The following is a 20,694-nucleotide window of genomic DNA, read 5'->3' on the forward strand; positions in this document are numbered from 1 at the left end:
CCCTCAACGTGACCAGGCTGCTCAGAGCCTGATCCACAACTTCCCAGAACAACCTGTGCCAGTGCCTCACCACCCTCACAGGAAGAATTTTTTCATTATATCTAATTTTTCACTCTTGTATGTCACTGCATGTCCATGGGAGATCCCAGCAGGAGCCTGTTGAGGAGGGATGATCCCCCTTTGGGATCGAATGCTGGGGTCAGGCACCCAAGCACAAGAGAACATGCTGCAGCAGCACTGTTACCATTTATTACATGATTTAAATCCAATACAAAATAGGGACTAAGGGAACAAGAGCGGCTGCCTGCAGCAGAACAGGACTGCTGGCAGGCCTCAGGAGAGGGTATGAGATCCTTTCAGCCCTGTTAGCTGGAGCTGCCCTGTTCTGCCTTCAGCACCTCCGTGGCAGAAGAGTGGGAGTCCTCGTGGGCTGGAGGCATCTCATCTTGGGTCTTCACAGCTTGTGGCTTGGTCAGTGTGGTGTAGATCCCCAGGGCCTGGAGGGAATTACAGAGTCATAAGGAGGGAAGGAAAAGAGGGGGCCAGGCCGCAGCATGGTGCCCTCTTCACCTCCCTGGAGCAAGATTCACTTGGGTGAGAGCAAGAAGAGTTTGGGCTGGAAGGGGCCTTTAAAGATCCTTTTTCACACCCCTCCACACCCCACACTGGAGCAGGTTGCTGAGAGCCTCTTTCCACCTGATCAGAACACTTTCCAGGACAGGGCATCCACAGTTTCTCTGGGCAACCTTGCCAGGGCCTCATTATCCTCATAGGGAAGAATTTCTTTCTAAAATCTAATCTCAACCTACTAATTCAGTTTAAAGCCATTCCTCATCCTATCGTCTAAAGCATCTCTGCACCTTCCTTGAGAGCCCCTTCTAGGTACTGGAAAGTATTACAATGTCTCTCTGGAGCCTTTTCTTCCCCAGGCTGAACAATCCAAATTCCCTCAGCCTTTCCTCACAGCAGAGCTGTTCCATCCCTCTGATCATCTTGATGGTCTCCTCTGTGCTGGCTCCAGCAGGTTCCTGTCCCTCCTGTGCTGGGAGCCCAGGGCTGGATGCAGTGCTCCAGGTGGGTCTCAGCAGAGCAGAGCAGAGGGGCAGAATCCCCACCCTGCCCTGCTGCCCACGGGGCTCTGGGTGCAGCCCAGGACACGTGGGCTGCACTGACCTGTGCGACCATGTTGGTGACATCGCCGGTGTTGGCGGGCAGCAGAACGGTGTTGGAGTCTTTGGCAATCTTGGAGAAAGCGTTCACGTACTGCTCCGCCACAGACAGGGAGGCAGCAGCATTGCCGTGCTGGGGACACAGAGACAAGTCACATGCCACCAACAGCTCATCCCTGCCTGCGTCCCCAGCCCACGCCAGTCCAGCAAAGCCCCTCACTCTCTGCTGCTGCCGAAGGTGCCAGGGAGTGTCCAGGAGAAAGCCAGGTGCCACCCTGCACGCAGTTTGACCTCCCCCACTGCCAGCACCAAAGCAGCGGCTGCTCCAGGTAGCCATACTCACCTGCTGTGCCAGAGCAGCTGCTAGGAGCTGAATTGCCTCTGCCTTGGCTCTGGCCTTGACCAGCATGGCGTTGGCTTCTCCTGCAATGAACCACAGCAGGGTGCACATCAGTCACAAGAAAGCACTTGCAAGGACCGAATCCCTACCATTTCAGGGAGTGAATCAAGACAATTTCAATGCATGCATGGTTGTCTTTTCCCCAACAGCAGCACTGCCAGGGTAGCAACATCAACTGGAGCTGAGCCTGAGGCCCCAGCAGGGAAGGATCAGAGAGGCTGAGGAAGCCTGGCTCACAGTAACACATTCTCTCCCCTGTAGCACCACCCCTCAGTCTAGAGGGCTACAGAAACCCACGCTTTAGCCCCAGGCAGTACCAGCAGCTTTGTTGATTTGTTCGGCCTTCTCAGCTTCTGATGCCAAGATCTGGGCCTGCTTCTGGCCTTCAGCCACATTGATAGCTGATTCCCTTGTCCCCTCTGACTCCAGCACTGTTGCTCGCTTCCGTCGTTCTGCTTCCACCTGGGAACACAGGTCAGACACCAGCCTGCCATGGCTGTGCTGGGGAAATCCCATCTGTGGGGCAAGGACATGCTCCTCTGTTCTGCTGGGGGAAGCATGGCTTAGCAAAGCATTAAAATACAGCTACAGAACACTGTGTGGTCTCGGGTAAGGTTGGTTCTGCTCCTCATGCCACACAGCCCTTCCAAACCCCATTCCCACCTAAGTTACTTCCCCCTCCTCCTTTTCCAGCCCAAATATCTAGGTCCAGCTTTTCTCAAGGGGAGAACTTCAGCTCTGAGATTTGCTTCTCCACAGCGCCCAGTAGGGATTTTAAAGGGACCTGGCAGGGCTTGTTATGTGGCAGGCAGGTGCCACTACTACAAAAATTATGACAGGAGTTACTTAATCAACAGCTGTATGTCTGCAGCCAAAGTGCCCTCCTGATGTAAGGGCTGGGTGCTGCCAGCTCTGGACAGGTAACAATAATAAACCATAGCCTGTATCAGCAATAGTGTGGCCAGCAGGACCAGGAATGTGATAATGTCCTTGTACTCAGCACTGGTGAGGCCACGCTTTGAGTCCTGTGTCCAGTTCTAGGCACCTCAAGAGGGACATTGAGGTGCTGGAGCATCCACAGAAGAGCAATGGAACTGGGGAAGATTTGGAGCACAAGTCTGATGAGGAGCCATTGAGAGAGCTGGGGTTGTTTAGTCTGGACAAGAGGAGACAAGGTCCTGAGAGGAGACCTTATCACTCTCTACAACTACCTGGAAGGAGGTTACAGTCACACAGGGGGTGGCCTCTTCTCCCAGGTAGTCAGCAACAGGATGAGAGGACATACTCTCAAGGCACACAAGGGGAGGTTTAGGTTGGACATTAGGAAGAACTTCTTCACAGAAAGGGTGATTAGACACTGGAATGGGCTACCAGAGAAGTGGCAGTGATACTGTTCATGGAGATGTTTAAGCAAAGACTGGACACTGCACTTGATGCCATGGTCTGGTTGACAAGGTAGCGTTTGATCATAGGGTGGACTTGATGATCTGAAGTATTTTCCAACATTACTGATTCTGTGATTCTGTAATGCAACATGGAAGAGGAGGCTTCCCTCTTGTTCCAGACCTCTCTCCCAGAGAGCCTCACCTGCATCTGCATGGACTCCTTCACACGTGGGGGCACATGAATGTCCTTGATCTCGTAGCGCAGACACCGGATGCCCCAGCAGTCTGAAGCCTGGTTGATGGCATCCACGATGCTGGCATTGAGGGACTCCCGCTCCTGGATGGCACAAAAGAAATGGCAGAGAGCATGAGAGAGGTGTCAGGAAGGAAACAGACACCTCCCTCAGAGGCCAAGCTCTGCCAGAAAAAAAAAACACCTCCACAGGTTTCAGGAAGCGTTAGCTGCTTCCAGGAGCTGTGGAAGGGGTCACCATCCCTAGGGAGAGCAGCGCTCCACACTGAAGCCTCTAGGATACAACATTTGGTGTACATCTGGATACAAGAGAATGCCACTAACTCCAGTTTCTTCCCAGCAAGTGTAGTACAAGGATTACAGTACCCCTTGACACAGGTCAGGGATATTCATCACTGGGGCTGAGTAAAGAGTCACTGACTCAAGAAAGGCAGCTGGACCAGCTGGGTCTGGACACATACCACCCATCATCCCCTCCAAATAACCCAGGACAGGGCAAAAAATAGCTCCTGTTAAAAAAACAACTGAAAGAAGACCCATCTCCAAGGATTCACCAATAGGTCAACTGAAACAGAAGCCATAAGCTCTCTAAGCAAAGGGCATTTTGATGTTAAGCACATCAGCCCGGCCATGCAGGCTGTCCTGGGATTTTGGGAGACACTGTCTCCCCGGCTCACCCGGAAGACTCTGTCAAGGGAAAGCTTGCCAAGTTCAGATCTCATGGTAGTCTGGGCCAGCTGGGTCACTGCGTACTCAGGATCTTCCACCCCATAGCTGGCCTGAAGAGCAGAAGCACAAAACAGAGTGGGTAGGGATGCCAAGAGGGACGCTGAACAAGACAGGAGAAACAAACAGCGCTAAAGCAAGAAACCTGCCAGACACCCCTGCTGAAAACACGGAGTCTGGAGCCTTGGGAAGAGTCAGAGTGCTCAGCCCACCTGCCAGGCAGGACACAGAGGGCTGGAGCACACATTTTGGGAAGCAGGGAGTGGGCAGAGCCAAGAGAAAGGTGCCCAAGGGGCAGGGATGGTACCTTGTAGGGATCCATAACCCGCAAGTAGAGCACACCATCGATCTGCAGGGTGACGTTATCTGTCAGGAGAGAACAACAGAACCTGTTGACTGAAGCAGCACAAATAAGACACAGAAACCCCCTCTTCCACAGCACAGCTGGGCAGGCTCATCCTTTTTCACCCTGACAGAGCTGCAGGGCACTGAAGAGGATTGGCTGAAATAGATCTTCTTATCTAAAGGCTTTGCAAAAAGGACCTTACGTTCCCTGGACAACACTGTGATGTTTTAATACACAACAGGTCTTGATTTTCCCAACAGAAGCATTTCACACTGTAGCTCTTGTAAATAAAGACTTAAGGAGGAAAAAACCAAAATAAACCACTTAAAACTGGAAATATAACAGAGCTGTCCATTAACATCACATCCACTAACCTGTTCTACAATGGTTTTAACAGAAACAGAATTTTCTTTTGTGGTTCAATACAGAAAAACACCTGAAAAATTTCTGGTAAGGTGCATTCAACTCAGGAAGAAGGGGCAGCTGCAGCCCAGAGAGAGCAGATGGAACTTCCTAGGCTGCCCCCACTCACAGCAACAGCCTTCCAGTACCTAAAGAGGGCTGGAGAGGGCCTTTTCACATGGATATGGAGGAATGGAACAAGGGGGAATGGCATTAAGATAATGGAGGACAGACTTAGAGTAGATGTTAGGACAAAGTTCTTTACTGTGAGGGTGGTGATGCACTGAAGTAAGCTGCCCAGAGAAGCTGTGGATACCGCATCCCTGGAAGTGTTCAAGGCCAGGCTGGACAGGGCTTTGAGCAGCCCAGCCGAGTGGAATGTGTCCCCTGTCCATGGTATGGGGGCTGGAACGAGACAAATTTAAAAGTCCTTTCTAACCCAAATCATTCAGTGATCTTGTGATTTTATGGCCAAGGGACAGGGCTGAGTGCAGGAGCTTGGGACAATTCCACTCATCCTCATTGTCCCTTGCTCACCCCAGATGCAGCAGAAGGGAAGGGGCAGGACACGGAAGCTGTTCCTCACCCAGTGTGACAGCTGACTGCTCTGGGACATTAATGACGATTTCTTTGAGACTCTGGACATAGCGAATCCGATCCAGGAGAGGGATGAGGAAGTTCAGACCCTGGAAAAGGGTGGGATTAGATGGCTGATAGAGTAGAGAGAGTCATGCAAACAAAGCCCATGCCACACACTGCAAACATGTTTTACACACAAGGAATTTCAGTTACTCAGTGCTTTTAACACCCCACCAAGGAAAATTACTCCACAGGCAGCCAAAAGGATTTCGGCCCGGGAAACTGAGCCCACCACCCCTCTTGGATCCTCGTGCAAAGGACGCGCCTCACTACAGCTTTAGGAACCTGCTGAATCCAGAAGGGGAGAAAAGCTGCTCCTTACAGGCTCGAGGATTCGGTGGAACTTGCCCATCCTCTCCACCACCCAGGCCTCCTGCTGTGGCACAAAGAGCACCCCGATGTTCATGGGCAGCCCGGAGTTCCAGCGGCACGGAGCTGGGGCCAGCCGTGCCGCACGCTTCAGCTGCTGGGAATGCTGAGGGAAGGACACGGAGCAGGGCTGAGACCAGCTGCTGGCACCTCAGAGCCCAGCTCCACACCTAATACCCCCTCTGGGCTCTGACCAGGAGACCAGGGCAGGAAACAATGCCCCAAACAAGCCTATGCTGTAAGGGTGCTCCCACAGGGATGAGGCCTGGTGGCAGGGGAGTCTTCTCCACTGGTGCAGGGGGCTCACTCCCATGCCAGAGCTTTCTGCACGTCTCCACTCCTCTCTCATCCACCCTGGAGTGGGGAATAAAGCCTCCCTCCAACCATAAGGCCAATGAAGGGGTGTGCATGTGGGTCTCTCCTGCTCCACTCAGCCCCTATAACCCATTCAGGCCCACTCCCCCACCTCCATCCCTGGCCACCCCATTCCAACAACCTGTTCCTCCAAAGTTCTGGGTGCCTCCAGGGCTTCCCACAAAGGGCTATTTTGTCCGAGCATTCCCTCACCCTTCTCCCCATGGACCCTCACTCACACAGCTTCCCTCAACCTCCCCCCATCCCAACCCAGCTCACACCTCCACAGCCCCACACATACACTTCTCCTACAACCCAGACCCACTTCACCACTCCCCATGTTCAGCCACCCCCCTCTGGCCCTCCCCATACCCATTTGTCCACAGCCTCCTTTACAATGCCCTCCCTGTACCCCAATCCCTGCCTAGTTCACCCCCACAATCCCAGCACTTCTGCAGACCCCCAAACCCCCCCATAGAGCCCTCTCTCTCAGTCCCCCTCATACCTCGACTTGTCCTCTGCACCCCTCCTCCTCACACCTCCTTCTCTGCCCAGCCCCTCTCCACGCACGGTGTCCCCTAAACCCTCAACACCACCACCCCACTGAACCCCACCTCCTGAGTCACTTCCTCACTCATTTGGCCTCTGCACTACACTCCTCTCCCTCCTTACTCTCTATCCCTGTGCATCCCCCTGCCCACACCCCAGCTCTTCCCAGCCCCAAACACTCCGCCACTGACCAGCCTCCCTCTCTATACCCGTCTGTTCTCTACATCACCTCCCCGCCCTTCACTTCTACTCCTGCCCGGCTCTCCCCAGTCACCCCGCTGCCCCTGCTCAATCCCCAAACGCAGTGCCCACCGCACCGCGCCCCTTCCCCCGTCCCTGCCCAGCTCTCCCCACCGAGCCCCCACACCGCCAGCCCTTCACCCCAAACACCGACACCGAGCTCCCCCCCGACTCTCTCTCAGCCACCCGTACCCATTTATTTATTTCACCCCGCCATACCCACACAGTTCTATTCCTGCCCAGCTCCTCACCACCACTCCGGCGTCTTCCCGGAGCCCCAACACCACAGACCGCCTCAATCTCCTCAATCTCTCGAAACCCATTTGCCCACAGCCCCCTGTGACCCCGTACCCCCAATCCCTGCACAGCTCCTCACCTCCTTCTCGGACCCGCGAAACCACCACCGCCACTGAACCCCACCTGCGACTCCCGTGCCCGTCCGTCCTCTGTGTGCCCTCTCACCGCTTTACCCCATCCCCGCCCAGTTCCCCCTCAGCACTTCTCAAACCCCCAACACCACTCCCCTCATGCCAGTGCCCCCAGTCCAATCCCTTCTCCCGGCCCCTCCAGCATCCGCTACCCGGACCTTCTCCACGTGGGCACCCTCGAACGAGGAGTTCTCCCCGTTCCCTCCCCCCCCGCCCTCGTTCCCCGCACCTGCAGCAGCCCGAGGCCGGGCCGGGCCCGGATCCCCGCCCGCGACAGCATCGCCCCCTCCGCCCGCCCCGCTCGGCGCCGCCGCTCCACACTCCCGGAAGGCCCCTGCGCCGCGCCGCTTCCGGCTGCGCCGCCCGGATCGGTCCCTCCGGCTCCTCTGGCCGCGGCCCCCAGTTCCGCCCGCCCGGGTGCCCGCGATTCTGCACCGCCCCCCTCAGGGCGCGGCAGCCCCGGTCTCGTTCTGGAGCTCCAAACGGATGTTTATTAAATTAGAAACGAACACGAAAAGTACCGGCACGGCTTTCGCGAGCTCGCAGGGCCACGGCGAGAGGGCTAGCCCCGGTGACCTGGGGGCGAGGGGGACTCTGGTGTCATGGCAGTCCCCGAGAGCCGCTGGCCAGGGCAATGGGGGAGCGGCCCCTGGTGTGAGGGGGATTCAGATCCACGGCTTGGGGGATCCAGGGCTCCGGTGTGGGGGGGGTTGAGGCCCCCAGTGTGGTATATGGGCAGGTTCAGGCTTCTAACCCCAGCGCAGCAGGGCCGGAGCTGCTCGGCCGCCCCCGGGCAGGGCAGGGCAGGACCTCACCCCCACAGCCCCAATCCCGGCCCATCCCCACACTGAGCCCCCTGCGCTCGGGTCTCAGCCCCAGCGGTGGGAGCTGATGTGCCTGTCCCTCTTTTGTTCTCTCTGACAGAGGGGCTGAGGATCCCCGCAGCCTGGGCTAGCAGGGGAGTCTTGCCGAGACCCTCAGAGGACAGAGAGGTGATACAGACAGGGAATGTGCAAGCTTGTTTTAGCCTTGGCCCTGTCCCTCTGACTGCCCCAGTCAGGATTCTTCCAGTCCTGCTCCTGAGTAACCAGCCCAAGTTCCAGAGTCTGATTTCCTCTGTTGCTTCCCCATTTCCCCATTTTTCTAAGCTGGGGCTCCTGACCATCCTCCAGCTCCTGATCACCCCGCCAGCAGTGGGGCTCCTGACCATCCTCCAGCTCCTGATCACCCTGCCAGCAGACCCTGCCCAAAGCTGCCTCCTGCATGGGATTCCATGGGATTCACTCCACACCCACAGACAGTGCAAAGTTCCTTTTTTTTTTTTTTTTTTTTTGGCAATTTTCTCAGATTCACAGCTCACGTGCTCTGGAGGCTCTTGCCCAGAGGGCTATCCCCATATTCCTGCAAAGAGCTCCAGGTCCCCATCCACGTGGCAGCTGTGTCTCTTACCTTCAGGAACCTGGCAGTGGCCACTCCCTTGATAGCCACAGGCCTCTTGGGTTCTAGGTTACCCTAAAAGACTCTTCTGAGTCTTTTAGGGTACAGGAGGCACAGGCCTCTCCAAGCTGCTTGGAGTTGGGCGGGCCCTGCAAAGCTGGTTCCAGTGAGTCTCAGCCTGTCAGTGGGCCTTTAATACACCTCTGATCTGGGAGCACTGGGTCACTCTCCCTTCCATCGGCTGAGGCTTCCCTGTCCCTAATCACCCTCACAGTCCCCACAGCCCTGCCTGAACACAGGCAGCCTGGTGCAGGCAGGGCTGAAGGGAAGAACAAGCACAGCACCTCTGATCCTCTGCACCAGCCTCCTCTGTGCTCCCAGCAACAATAAATACTAATAAATACAAACTCTTGCACACTTTCTGCTCCCAGACCTGAGGCCAGTGTGGGAGGTCTCACTCTCAGCTCCAGTCCATCTCTTCACTCCCACCCACCCAACCTCAGCCAACAGCCGAGTCTCCAAGCTGGGAGCAGTGCCAGCAGAAGGCCTGGGCATGTCCCTGGGGTGCCAGGGCTGCTCCTCAGCCCCTGCCCCTCTTGGTGAAGTGCCCTGGGTGATCCCAGCCCTGCTGCAGAGCGTGGTGTCCGTGCTGGGCGGGAGGGTGGATGATATCTCAAAGCAGTGCTTGGTGGCCCTTTTCTCTCCCCTAAGTGCTGGGCTGGAGGCTCCCCAGTGGCCCTGGGGGGCAGGGAGTGAAGGAGGTCAGGCCCGGGGTGAGTAGCAGGGGTTCCGCGGCATCTCTGTGAAGGATTTCAGTTCGTAGGGGATCCCCGAATCCACCTCAATCGACTTGCGGGAGAAAAGCAGCCGAATGTCGTCGTGAAGGTAGATCTTCCCTGACTTGGAGCTGTGAAACCTGTGTGGAGACAAGCAGGACAGAGGGACCTCAGGCTCCCCAGGTAAGGGAAGGCCATCCTCAGTGAGGGCACAACCCCCTTGACTACTTTGGCCCCTGGCTAATGTGGGCACCCTCTGATTGCCTTCAGAGGGACAGAGACAGCTGCCCTTGGGCAGGATGGCAGCTCCAACCTCCTCAAAGGAGCAGCTGCTCCTCCCCAGTCTCTCCTCCTGCCTGGCAGGCTTGGGACAAGACAAGAGAGGAGCACAGGGATGACCTTGGGGCAGGTGCCCATTGCCCCGGCATGCTTTACCTTAGATGCATCAGGTAGCAGAGGACCCTGCGGGGTGGGCTGGTGCCCAGTGGGTCACTGGGGGCCACTGTGGGCCCCTCTTCCTCCCCCACGGGCACCAGGAAGATGCGATGGCGTAGGAAGGTCATGTGGTTGGCCGGCATGTCCTGGAAGTCGTATGTCACCAAGAACATCTTCACCACAGTCTTGTTGGGGTTAAATAAGGTCTGGGGGCAGAGGGGTAGGGGGTGAGACTGAGAAGGATGCAGGGCAGAGATGGGGCATCTGGGAGCAGAAATTGCTGGACGAAGAAACCAGAAAGCCCCACACAAATCCTAGAGGGCTTAGCCTGAGTGCCATAGCTTTTTCCACACACCTTCACACTTGTGCTCCTCTTCCATGACATCCCATTCCCACTGCACATACGCACTTTTCTGCCAAAACCCTCACACGCCCTTCCTTCCCTGATTCTCCCATCACCTTGTCTCCTTGACAGCACCCTAGGTACCCTGTGCTCCCCTCTGCTATGCTGTGGTGGTGGCCATTTAATCTCTCTGAAGGAGACACCCCTTCCAGCTGCTGCCCTGCCTACAACAGCATGGAGCATTTCCCTCCCACCCCCAGCAGGGCAACCAGAGCCCAACCAGCCCCATCCCCACAGTGCTAGTGCAGGCCAGGGAATGACTCACCACTTGGATGGTTCCAGCTTTGGGGACACTGTAACCCTTCTTTCCCAAGGCCTCCAAGTCAATCACTCCCTGGGGCAAAATAAACAGCGTGTGAGAGAGGGGAAAGCCAAGGGAAAGCTGGGAACCAGCATGGGCCTGAGACTCCCTTGCTGGGAACACTTGGTAGAAGTTAACGGGAAGACCCCCAGCTCAGCCCCTTTCCAAACCAGGAGAAGAAACAAAGAGGTGGTGACAAAAGAGGTGATGACAATGGCAACCATGAAGGAGCAGAGCCTGTGTATGTTCCCTCTTCTTTCCCTTTTCTGGGTTAAAGACTGCTCCTGGAACAGGTAGCCATCTCCCTTAACAGGTGGTTGCTGGAGCCACCCTCTACAGCCAGGGGCTGCCCCAGGGTGTCAGGGTACAGTCCCCCCAGCTCCCCACATCCATGTACCAGGAAAGGCGAGGGCACGCTGTGTTCAGAGATGTCGAAGTAGGTGACGTCGACAGGCAGGGTGACATGCTGGGGACAGTAGGAGCCACTGGCACCAATCTCTGCCGTGAAACCCTCGATCCTCCCCGATGGTGCAAAGCGCCCCTTCAGGATGGACTCCTGAGAGGGAGGGAAGCGTTAGGGAATCTCAAACACCAGCCCTACCCCTGCCTCAATGCTCCAGGTGAAGTCATCCCCATCTTCACTGCACCCAGCTGACTGCTTGCCCTCGTGTGCCCAGAGACCTCATTCTGAGACACACCCACCCTGAACTGCTGGAATAACACCAACCATCTAACAAGGAGAAGCAGTGAGAGTGCCTTGGCTCAGCCTGGCAGCACCTATCTCAGCAGGTTCCACCCAAGGATCTGCTGGCTGAGCCATGCTGCTGGTGGGGCTGTGTGGTGGCGACTGCAGGCACCACACAGCCCCACCACTTTTGGGGACAATCAGCCTAGTCTCACACCACAGCTCCCATCAGGTGCAGCCTCTCACTCATTGCTAGCCTTGCATGCAGTCCCCAGGACCCACCTTCCCCCAGCAGAAAGGCACCCTTACCTCAAAGTTGCCCAGCAGAGCGTGGCTGACAGTGGTGGTGGCCCAGGGCACTGTGGGGGACCTGGTGCCCCTCCGGAGGCTGGTCCGGAGATGTCGCCTTGGAGTGAGAAGAGAAGACTGGTGTTGGACTGAAGAGCGCACAGCCCTGGGTTGTTCATGTCTCTGGGAATGTGGATCCCTCTCCAGGTCCCCCATACCTCTGCTAGAGGTTGAACCCACTTTCCTACATCCCAGGGGAAGAATAAACACCACCCCCACCCCATCTGCAGTCCTATGGAGGGGAGATACATGGGCCAGGGCAGGGCAGAGGACTCAACCCAAGGTGAACCTCCCATGGGGCTGCAGGGCACTGAGGTAGGCAGGTCCACCCTGAGCCCCCACGTCCATCCCACGGGGCTGCCAGCACACTCACGATTTGAGACGCAGCCCACTCTTCAGCCTCCTCCCGACCGCAGTGCAATCTGAAGAGCTCTGAGAGGACACGAAATGGAGAGCCATGTTAGGGCAGCAAGCACTGGGAGGTGCCATCGTCCCTTGTCCTGCCCCATATTCCCATGAGAGTCTCAGCAGATGGAACAGGCTCCTGTCCTTGAGCAGCCATCAGCAGCCTCTGGAGGAGTGGCCAACAGGGCAGCACAAGGACTGGGGTGTCTGGTGGGAACATGGGGCTGCCCAAAACCTGAAGTGGCTCAGCTGGGAAAGAGAGTGTTGACACCCAAGAGTACAACACACTGTTCCCTCTTTAGAAAGCAGGTCTCAGAAGCAGCCCCAGTGGCAAACACTTGTAGACAGAGCCATGCAACAATACCCCCTTGCACCTCCCAGGGACTGGTGACACCTACAAGGACACTTGCGGACCAGCCTCTGAAAAGTTCTGTCCCCTGGTGATTCATGCAAAGTCCTCAGCAGTGCCACCAGGCAGTGCCACCCCTACTCACAGCTAGGATCCTACAGCTGTGGGGTGGGGGAGTTAAAGCCACAGTCACACTGCAGCCTCCTTTTAAAGATGTCCCTTTTTCAGGGGCTTTCTCTTCTGGAAGCCACACAAAGGGTAGCACAACACAAAGGGATGATGGAGCTGGCTGGCATGACCAGGCGGGAAAACCCAGGGAAGCTGCTGGAGGGCTTCACTCTGCAAGGACAGTGCTGGGGGCAGCTGGGCTGGGGGACAGTCATGAAAAAGGCACACAGCAATGGAGCTGTGTGCCATGGATGGTGTGACCCAGCTCCAAGCAGCAAGAAGCCAGGGTAGCTCTGACATCAGTTCTTGCGTGTCCCCACACCAAGGGATGCCCTAGAGAAGAAGAAGGGGCCAGGTTTGGCCTGAGCCTCCTGCAGCCTCAGCTGGCAGGACAGGGTGAGGGCAGGGGCTGATAAGAAGGGCAGGGTAACAAAGGGAGAATTTGAGGCAGCTCCTGAGCTGCTAGGGAGGGTTGCAAACCTCACACGTCTGCCCCATTGCTGAGACCTTGTGGCACCTTGAGGACATGCCACAGGGACCCCAACAGGGCAGAAAAGCCAGTGGCATCTCTGTATACAGCACTGGGTTCCTTGGTCAAAGCATGTTCAGTCCCACTGCCTGCCACTGGCCACTTGCTCTAAGGGGCATCATGGCCAGGAGTTCAAGCCATCCCACACATCTGCCTTCCTCGTCACCAGGCAGGCAGAGGCCAGCCCTCTTTCCAATCTTGCTGGTATATCATGGCCTAACATGAAGCCATCAGACACCAAAAGTGGCTTCATGACATGTGCAGCTCTCACTGCCATGGGGAGGTTGTCTCCTGCCCAATCAAGGCTCTCCAGGAGAAAAAGCAGTTGCATGCAGAGGATCTAGTGACTGCAAGATGTCAAGATTTGGTTAAAACAGACCATGTGTGTCAGGGCTGACTGTCAGCTGCGGCCTTGCTCACACCAGTACTGCAGCTCAGGGATAGCACAGGGCATGGTGCCACAGTGGACCACACTGCCCACAAGCAGAGTCCTGAGCTCTGGGCATCCCCAGGCCATTCCCTGCTTTCCCCTGGAAGCAATGCTCACCTTGGCTGCAGGAAGCAGGTGATTCCAGAACGGAGCTCCCTTGGCATCAGTGCTGCGGCAGGCTGTGGGCACAGGATGGCATGGCAGGACCCTCTTTTTCCTTGCTGGTGGGGACAGGCTCTCATCCTCAGAGCAAGAGTCGGCCATAACCTCGCCAGCGGGCAGCAACTTCCTTTTGGCTGGGCAGGTGCTGCTGAGCTGGCTGCTCCCACAGGGTGTCATCTCCTGGGAGCTCAGGTTGCTGGGCTCGGGGCTGAGTGCTGTCTGTGGAACTGGGGACTCCCTGCACCCATTGGCCACTGCTGGCCCTTCTGCTTCTCCACAAGCCCTGCTGGTGTGAGCTGGGCTGCTCCCTGGCTTCTCTCTCTTCCCACCAGGGTCCAACTGGGTTGTTTGTGCAATACTGTGCAAATCAAGGTGAAGTACATTGCGGCCACTTGACGGCTCCCCATTCTCTCCATAGTCTATGGGCTGATCCCCTGATGAGACAGGGCAACTGTCTCTCATGTGCAAAGTACTGCAAGCAATGTGCTGGGGCCAGGAGGAGGAGGAGGAGGAAGAGGAGGAGGAGGAGAAGGAGACATCCTGTGACTTGTCCTCTCTGCTGGCCTTGGGGCTGTGGCTAGGGCTGCCCTCACAGCGGTGCTCCACCACCCGCAGCCCGCTGTGGGAGAAGTGTTGGGCAGAGCCGCAAAGGGAGAGCTCCTCCACCAGCAGACCATCTTCAAAAGTATCATCATCATCCAGGGAAGGCTGCCCAGGGCCTCCATCCACCCCCCTGTCACCCCAGTGAGTTCGTTTGGGATCTCGTCCCCCCTCCAGAGTTCGCTGCTCGGGGTATCCCCTCTTGACCGCTGGCCGGGTGCCTGCCCGCTGCTCCGTGCTCTCAGAGGAGCTGGAGAGATGGGAGAAGATGGACACCTGGTAAACCTTCTGGCGCTTGATCTCTGTCTCATTGTAGCCCATGAGGATGCTGCGGTGTGTGCAGCACTGCGAGGAAGGCTCCAAGGGTGTCTCCCCCCTGGGCCGGGACAGGCTGGGCTCCGTGCTGCGCTCCGGGGGCAGAGGCGTCTCTGTGTGGATGTGCCGCATGGAGCCTCACTTGCTGGGACTCCGAGCGGAGCCCATGCAGCAGCAGGAAGGGGACTGTAAAGTGCCACAGGTCAGGGTGCAAGGGCAGAGGGTGGAAGCTAGGCCTCCTCTCACTCAGGATTTCTGTGTGAGCCCTCTACTATGAGGTGCTCTGCAGCACAGCATCTGGAAAAAAAGAGAGCAGAGGGATGAGGATCAGCCCTGGATCTCCATCCTCATCCAGGCTTCCAGCTGCAAGGAACCCACTGGGACAGGGCTCCTCACACAGCCCACTTGAATCACCCTCTCCAGGGACAGGAAGAGGAACTTAGCTGATGTGCCTTTCTGGGAAACCCTCAGGTATCACTCAGCTGCAGGTTCAGCACACACTTCCTGGCTTGGGCAACGAGAGAAGTCTCCAGACAGGCAGGAGACAACTGTGGACAAGTCTGGACAGGTGGGGAGGAAGAGGCCTGCCCTCTGCCAGGGACACGCTTGTGCTGTTGTGGAGCACAGGAGTCAGGCAGGTCAGACCAGTCCCAGGGGCTCAGGCCTGTAATCACCCCTTTGGGCAACAGCAGCAACATCTCCCAGTGCTGGCCAAGACGTCCTGCCTTGGCCACGTGCACTGAATGAGGCAGGGCTGGTGCCAGCCCCACAGCAGGGACAGGAACCTGTACAACATCCCTGTTACCTCTGCCAACTTGGACCAGCTTGGAGCTCAATCGCAGCTGGGAGATAGCAGGGTCACCATCCACCCACTCCTGCCAGCTCCAAGGGCCTACCCTTCTCTGTGCAGCATGGTGACTCACTTCTGATTTTCAGTCCAGTTTGAGAGCTGTGAAAATCCTGTCTACATGTTGGCTGGTTTCAGGCATGAAAAATACTGAAATGGCTACAAGAGCTGAGGAGATGCAGGAAAAGTCACCAGCAGACTGAGGACAAACTGCCCATGCCTGGCAGCTCTGCCTTTTGCCTGTCTTTGGAGCTGTGCCTGATCTTGTGGAGTAAGGGCTTAGGGCCAAGTGAGCTATAGGGAAATTTGTTCTCCAAGTGGATCAAGGCTATGTGGAGAATGAGCCTGCATATGTTATTTTGATCCTGCTGGGATATGGATGTGAAAATGGCAGGCCAAGGTGCTTGAGACGAGGGACTCTGTGTAAAAGGAGTGATAAAAGGTATAACCATGCACCAGGATATGCTGGGGACTGACTGGCTGGAAAGCAGCACAATAAAAAAGGCCTTGGGGGTCCTGGTGGGTGCCATGTTGACCATGAGCCAGCAATGTGCCCTTGCAGCAAAGAAAAACAATAGTGCACCAGGCACAGGATTAACAGCAGGTTGAGCAAACTGATCCTCCCTCTTTGCTCAGTGCTGGTGAGGCCGCATCTGAGAGAGTGCAAAACAGGGACACTAAAAAATTAAGGGAATAGAGCATTTGTCCTATGAGACCTGGGACTGCTCAGCCTGGAGAACAGAAGGCTCTGAGATCTCATCTAGATATCTAGATAAGAGGTTCCCTCTGAATATCAGAAAACACGGTTTTGTTTAACCATGACCAAGCATAAACAGTTACCTAGAGATGTTGCGGAATCTTCTTCCTTGGAGATATCCACAAGCGATCAGGACAAAGTCCTGGGCAATGGCTCTAGGTGGGGCTGGTCCAGATAACCTGCACATGTTCCGGCCAACCTCAACCCCTCTGTGTAACCCCCAGCAGTGCAGCCCATCCTGGCTGCCCCCACAGTTCTCACCCCTGCGTGTCTCTGGATCAGCCTCCCTGCCCCGCAGCAGGCGGTCCTTGGCACAGCTGGCTGCAGACGCCTGCCAGTCAGGCACCCCCCAGAAGCGGCGTGGCTGCCGTGGAATGGCTCCCACCATCACGGTGTGCCTCCGAACCTTTGCAACGTCCTCTCCAGCTCTTCAGGGTCCACAGTAGCTCTGAGGGGAAGGAAAGGGGGAGATGCAGGGCTGGGGTGATTCAGATGCTTCCTGGGAGAAGGGCAGGAGGGTGCTTCCTGTCTGCAGGGTCACACAGGCAGGGAAGGCAGCATCTGGGCTCATCCTTTCCCAGCCTCCCAAATCAAAGGCCACATACATCTCAGTCACCTCAGGCAGTGCTAACACATTGATTTCCATTTAAACCACAAATATTTTAAGCTAAGCTGTGAACTCTCACACCTGGCTTGATTTTACATCCCTTTTGCATGCCTTCCTGTATGAAACCCTGTGCATAGGAACAGATTCCTCTTTCTTTCTGGCGACCATTTCATGCCTTGCTTTCCAAGACACTGCAGCAACCTCTGGGCCTCCAGCTAGCTCCTGGTCTCATGTTCACCTCCTCCCCCTTCCACCCACAGCACAGGACACTTTCTGGTTCTACAGATAAGGAGAAGAGCTTGGAATTGTTTTCTTCCAATATGAGATGCCTGTCAGGGAAGGCAGAAATGAGGAGCCTGACAGCCCTGAGCCATAATGGCCCCCTACCAGTTTTCCCCAGCACAAAGACAGCAATCCTTTCATGTGCACAGCACTCACCTGTTCAGATGTGCCCTTGATGCACAACAGAGATTTGCAGATGCAACACAGCTCCCCTGTGGTCATAATCCACGGGCACTGCAGCTTTGATGCCTGGAAGAGGGTGTGGAGAAGAGTCAGCTGAAGCAGCAGCTCATGGTGCAACACCTTAAGAGTGTGCAGGAGCCCTTGAGCACCTCCACCCTCAGCACCTCTGTGGCAGACAGCTCATGGACTTCACCAGCCTAGGCACCTCCAGGTAAAGGAGGAAATCATGCCTATCCATAGGGACCATGTCCTCCCCACCTCCTTCCTATGCATCCCTCAAATGGCGACTCACTGCAGCAGCCATCCAGTGCGAAGTCACTGTCTGGGCAGTGAGTACTGCTCTGAAGGCTGGAAACAGCAGGACCAGGGGCCAGGCAGATGAACAAAAACCCCAAATGGATGCTCAGAGGCAGCAACACTCAAGTGCAATCCCCTTCTGGCATCCCGGTCTGACAAATTTTGCATCCCTGCAACTTGCATATGGGAAGCCAGCATCAGCTGTGCTCACTCCCTGACCTCACCTGCCCCAGAAAACAGGCTGTTCTTTCACTACATTTCCAACAAGATTTGTAATTACACACTCTCATGACCAGTCTCTGAGAGCTGGACAGCTCAAAAGCCACCACCACTGCTGGGGAAGGGCACCAGCAACCAGCCAGAACAGGACCTGTTGAGATACAGCTGCACCTGTTGGAGATTTTTTCAGGGATGGCCTAGAATGCAGCTGTGAGGAGCAGATTCTCACAGCCTGTTTCTGTGAACAGCAGAGGTTCTCAGGTTATTTTTAACTACAGGTAAAAGTGACAAACATGAAGGCCTTGGAGAGCCTTGCACATCAGAGTTCTCAGGCAGCTTTCTCATAACAAGTGGATGTTCTATCATTGGCTGTTTTGGGAAAGCAAGAATAATTTTGAGAACCCAAATCTTGGTATTGGAAACACAAGGAGGGGTTGGTATGTTATCTCTGACCTATTGTGAGCTCAGATTTTGCAATATGCATGAAGTGAATTAACACTGTTATAAAAGGTGCCTGACTGATGAATAAAGTGGAGTCGATGCTGACCAACGCAAGGTGGGTCGTCTCCCTCCAACTTCAATATGCACCCAAGGAGTACTTGCAGCATAACAAGCCATGGGTCTAAAATCTCAACAAAAGCTTTTTGCAAAGACCAGCTCCTCCTGGCACCCCATGAGATCTGCACCAAAGCAGGTAGGAAAGCAAGTCAATGCCCTCAGTTGTGGGCGGATGCTGAAGTGGTAACATGCGGGGCTCTGCCTGCCTGGAAGGCTGCTGCGTCCCTCCTCCCTCCCTGAGGGAGCCCTGTACCATGACTTGTGTGGCACTATCAACCAATGGGAAGCAAAATCAGCAACCAACGGCAAGAATCAGCTTGGTGCAGCGGAAGAAAGAGTGCGTCCATGCCAGAACAAACACACAATTTCACCTGTGTCCTTTCATTCTCTTCCCCATGTCCCACAGAAGTCACAGCCATTTTCTCCCTGGCAACCACTGCCTTTCAGGAGAATGGATGTATAAGGACAGATTGACCTGCTAGCACCACAAACCCCTCCTAGCTGAGCTCTCAACACCAGTCATCAGGTGCTGCCAGCACCAGCCACTAAAACAAGGGGCTGCACCACCTTTTGCCAAGCCCAGATACTGCTGTTTGAAGTATCGTGCTAGAAAATGTCAGCCCCACAGAAGGAACAGGAAAGTATCACCCAAAGTGTCTCCAAGTGCACCCTAAGATCTCCTTTAACATCCTCTGTAAGGAATGCCCAACAGCCTGGACGGGCAGCAGCTGGGCCATAGCTCTGCTTCTCACCCTCCTCGAGGTGCAAGGGGCTGTATTCCAGGAAGGTTCTCTTGGCAGTGCCAAGTGCCTCCCAGGGCAGTTCCTCCCTGCTGAGAGCCCATCCAGCTCACAGTAGAGCTCAGCCTCTGACAGCACCAGGGGAGCCCACCACCTCCCCAGAGAACAGAACTTGGGACCATGGCCTCCTGCACTCCAAGCAGGGAGAAAGCACCTGGTCACCTTGGCCTTCTCGTGTCCTTGAGCCGGGCATTGCCAGAGCCCTGATTCTGGCCACATGGATGGGACAGAGCCAGGCCCAGGGTTTCACCAGCTCAGCCGAGCAGCACAGGTACCATCCCTGTGGACATAGCACATGGGGCTCCATGTGCCCATACCAAGGGTTTGGCCCCTCCTAAGCCCACATGATGCTGATTTTTTTTTTTTGACAGTGTTTCAGTCCATACTGGTGCTCTAAGATAGGACTCAAAGAGCTTTGCCTCTTAAGGGAAGCCCGCTCAGAGCTCTTCCACTCTCTGTCCTGCTCCTGCCAAGCCCCCTCATTGCTCAGAGATCAGGCAGGGCCTCATGCTTTTGCCAAGATCTCCAGCATCTGGATCTGGAGCTATGCCAGGCACAGCTTTCCTCTATTTCTTTGCCTGGGGAAGGGCACCACGCTTCAACACCCAAGAAAAACCCAGTGCCAAATGACCTGCAGAGAGGGAGCGTGTCCCAGGCGCTGGGGCAAAAACCCTGTGTTCCTTGGGGACACCAAGCCACCAGAGCCTGATGTGGAACACAGCCAGGCCTGGTGGGCTTGGGTCAGTGACTTGGCTTACGTGCTGGTTCCATTCCTATTAGCACATCCAGGAGGAAACCAGGATTAACAGACCATGGTCTCAGTCTGGAGGCAACAGAGCAGGATGGCAAGTGAGGATGGGTTCCTGGCTGGGCAGTGCAGCAGCGGTACCACATGCCAGGCTGCAGCCTGCAAAAGGATCTGATGCTGTTCGAGCTGCACTGTGCCAGCCAGAGAGGAAGCAGGATAAGTGTGGGGCAGGGAGGGTATCTGTCATGAGGCAGAGCTCTCGGGAGCCTGGGAGGGCCGGTAGCACAGTGCCAGTGCAAGGAAGAGAGCAAGGGCTGTGCCACAAGTTGCCACCCTCCTCCAGGGGAAATCCAGTGGCTTCCCAGAGCAGCAGCCAGTCAAGTCAGTCAAAAGGGACACACGGCCAGTGGACAAGAAGCTTTGACCTGGGCACTGCTGCCTGGAACAGAGCACCAGGCTGGTGGCTGGCAGGGTCAAGAGGGGTCTTTGCAGAATTTAGACCACAAAAAACCCCAAACCAATGCCCAAGTCCCTTTTGCTGCCTTTCTCCTGCTTCCTCTCATGGGAAAAGAGACACTGGTGGCCTCACTCGGGGTGAAAGTAGGAACCACACAGCCAGGAAGGAGAAGGGCCACCATTAGAAGAGGGCAAATAATCATCCTCAGAAGAAGCAGAGTACAAGGCAAGAGAAGAGGCAACAGAAACTGCTGGAAACAGACGGCCTGGAGGATAAATCATAACTCTATTGGTCCTATCTGAACCCAAGGAGAAGGAAGGAAATCTAAGCAGTGTG

The 20,694-nt window shown here is 55.7% G+C and overlaps 2 protein-coding genes across 10 annotated transcripts in view; both read right to left on the reverse strand.

Moving 5' to 3' along the window:
- Positions 1-227: 227 nt before the first annotated feature.
- Positions 228-7,648, reverse strand: STOML2 (stomatin like 2). The gene is made up of 10 exons (XM_074532814.1): positions 7,490-7,648; positions 5,643-5,795; positions 5,268-5,367; positions 4,241-4,299; positions 3,885-3,986; positions 3,157-3,291; positions 1,887-2,031; positions 1,513-1,592; positions 1,174-1,302; positions 228-497 (listed from the first exon to the last, which is right to left on the reverse strand). The coding sequence occupies exons 1-10, from the start codon at positions 7,538-7,540 to the stop codon at positions 366-368; spliced, it is 1,086 nt and encodes a 361-aa protein (XP_074388915.1). The 5' UTR covers positions 7,541-7,648; the 3' UTR covers positions 228-365.
- An 80-nt stretch (positions 7,649-7,728) lies between these two features.
- ATOSB (atos homolog B) overlaps positions 7,729-20,694 on the reverse strand; it is a 39,763-nt gene continuing 26,797 nt past the window's right edge. For all 9 annotated transcript variants that reach the window (XM_014270389.3, XM_014270388.3, XM_026796258.2 and 6 more), the window contains 9 exons: positions 17,253-17,345; positions 16,469-16,655; positions 13,644-14,900; positions 12,019-12,077; positions 11,607-11,703; positions 11,010-11,168; positions 10,577-10,645; positions 9,909-10,114; positions 7,729-9,613 (listed from right to left, as the gene is read on the reverse strand). In XM_014270389.3, the coding sequence (XP_014125864.1) occupies positions 9,460-9,613; positions 9,909-10,114; positions 10,577-10,645; positions 11,010-11,168; positions 11,607-11,703; positions 12,019-12,077; positions 13,644-14,735 (1,836 nt within the window). In that variant the 5' untranslated portion in view covers positions 14,736-14,900; positions 16,469-16,655; positions 17,253-17,345 and the 3' untranslated portion in view covers positions 7,729-9,459. The remainder of the gene's footprint in view (positions 9,614-9,908; positions 10,115-10,576; positions 10,646-11,009; positions 11,169-11,606; positions 11,704-12,018; positions 12,078-13,643; positions 14,901-16,468; positions 16,656-17,252; positions 17,346-20,694) is intronic.

The sequence above is a fragment of the Zonotrichia albicollis genome, chromosome Z, assembly GCF_047830755.1.
Source record: "Zonotrichia albicollis isolate bZonAlb1 chromosome Z, bZonAlb1.hap1, whole genome shotgun sequence".
NCBI classification, from domain to species: domain Eukaryota; kingdom Metazoa; phylum Chordata; class Aves; order Passeriformes; family Passerellidae; genus Zonotrichia; species Zonotrichia albicollis.

Coding starts and splice junctions, on each gene's coding strand:
- STOML2 (XM_074532814.1), bottom strand. CDS start 7,540: ATGCTGTCGCGGGCGGGGATCCGGGCCCGGCCCGGCCTCGGGCTGCTG. Junction 5,796..7,489: donor CCGGCCTCGGGCTGCTGCAG/GTGCGGGGAACG, acceptor TCCTTCCCTCAG/CATTCCCAGCAGCTGAAGCG. Junction 1,593..1,886: donor ACAAATCAACAAAGCTGCTG/GTACTGCCTGGG, acceptor GGTTCATTGCAG/GAGAAGCCAACGCCATGCTG.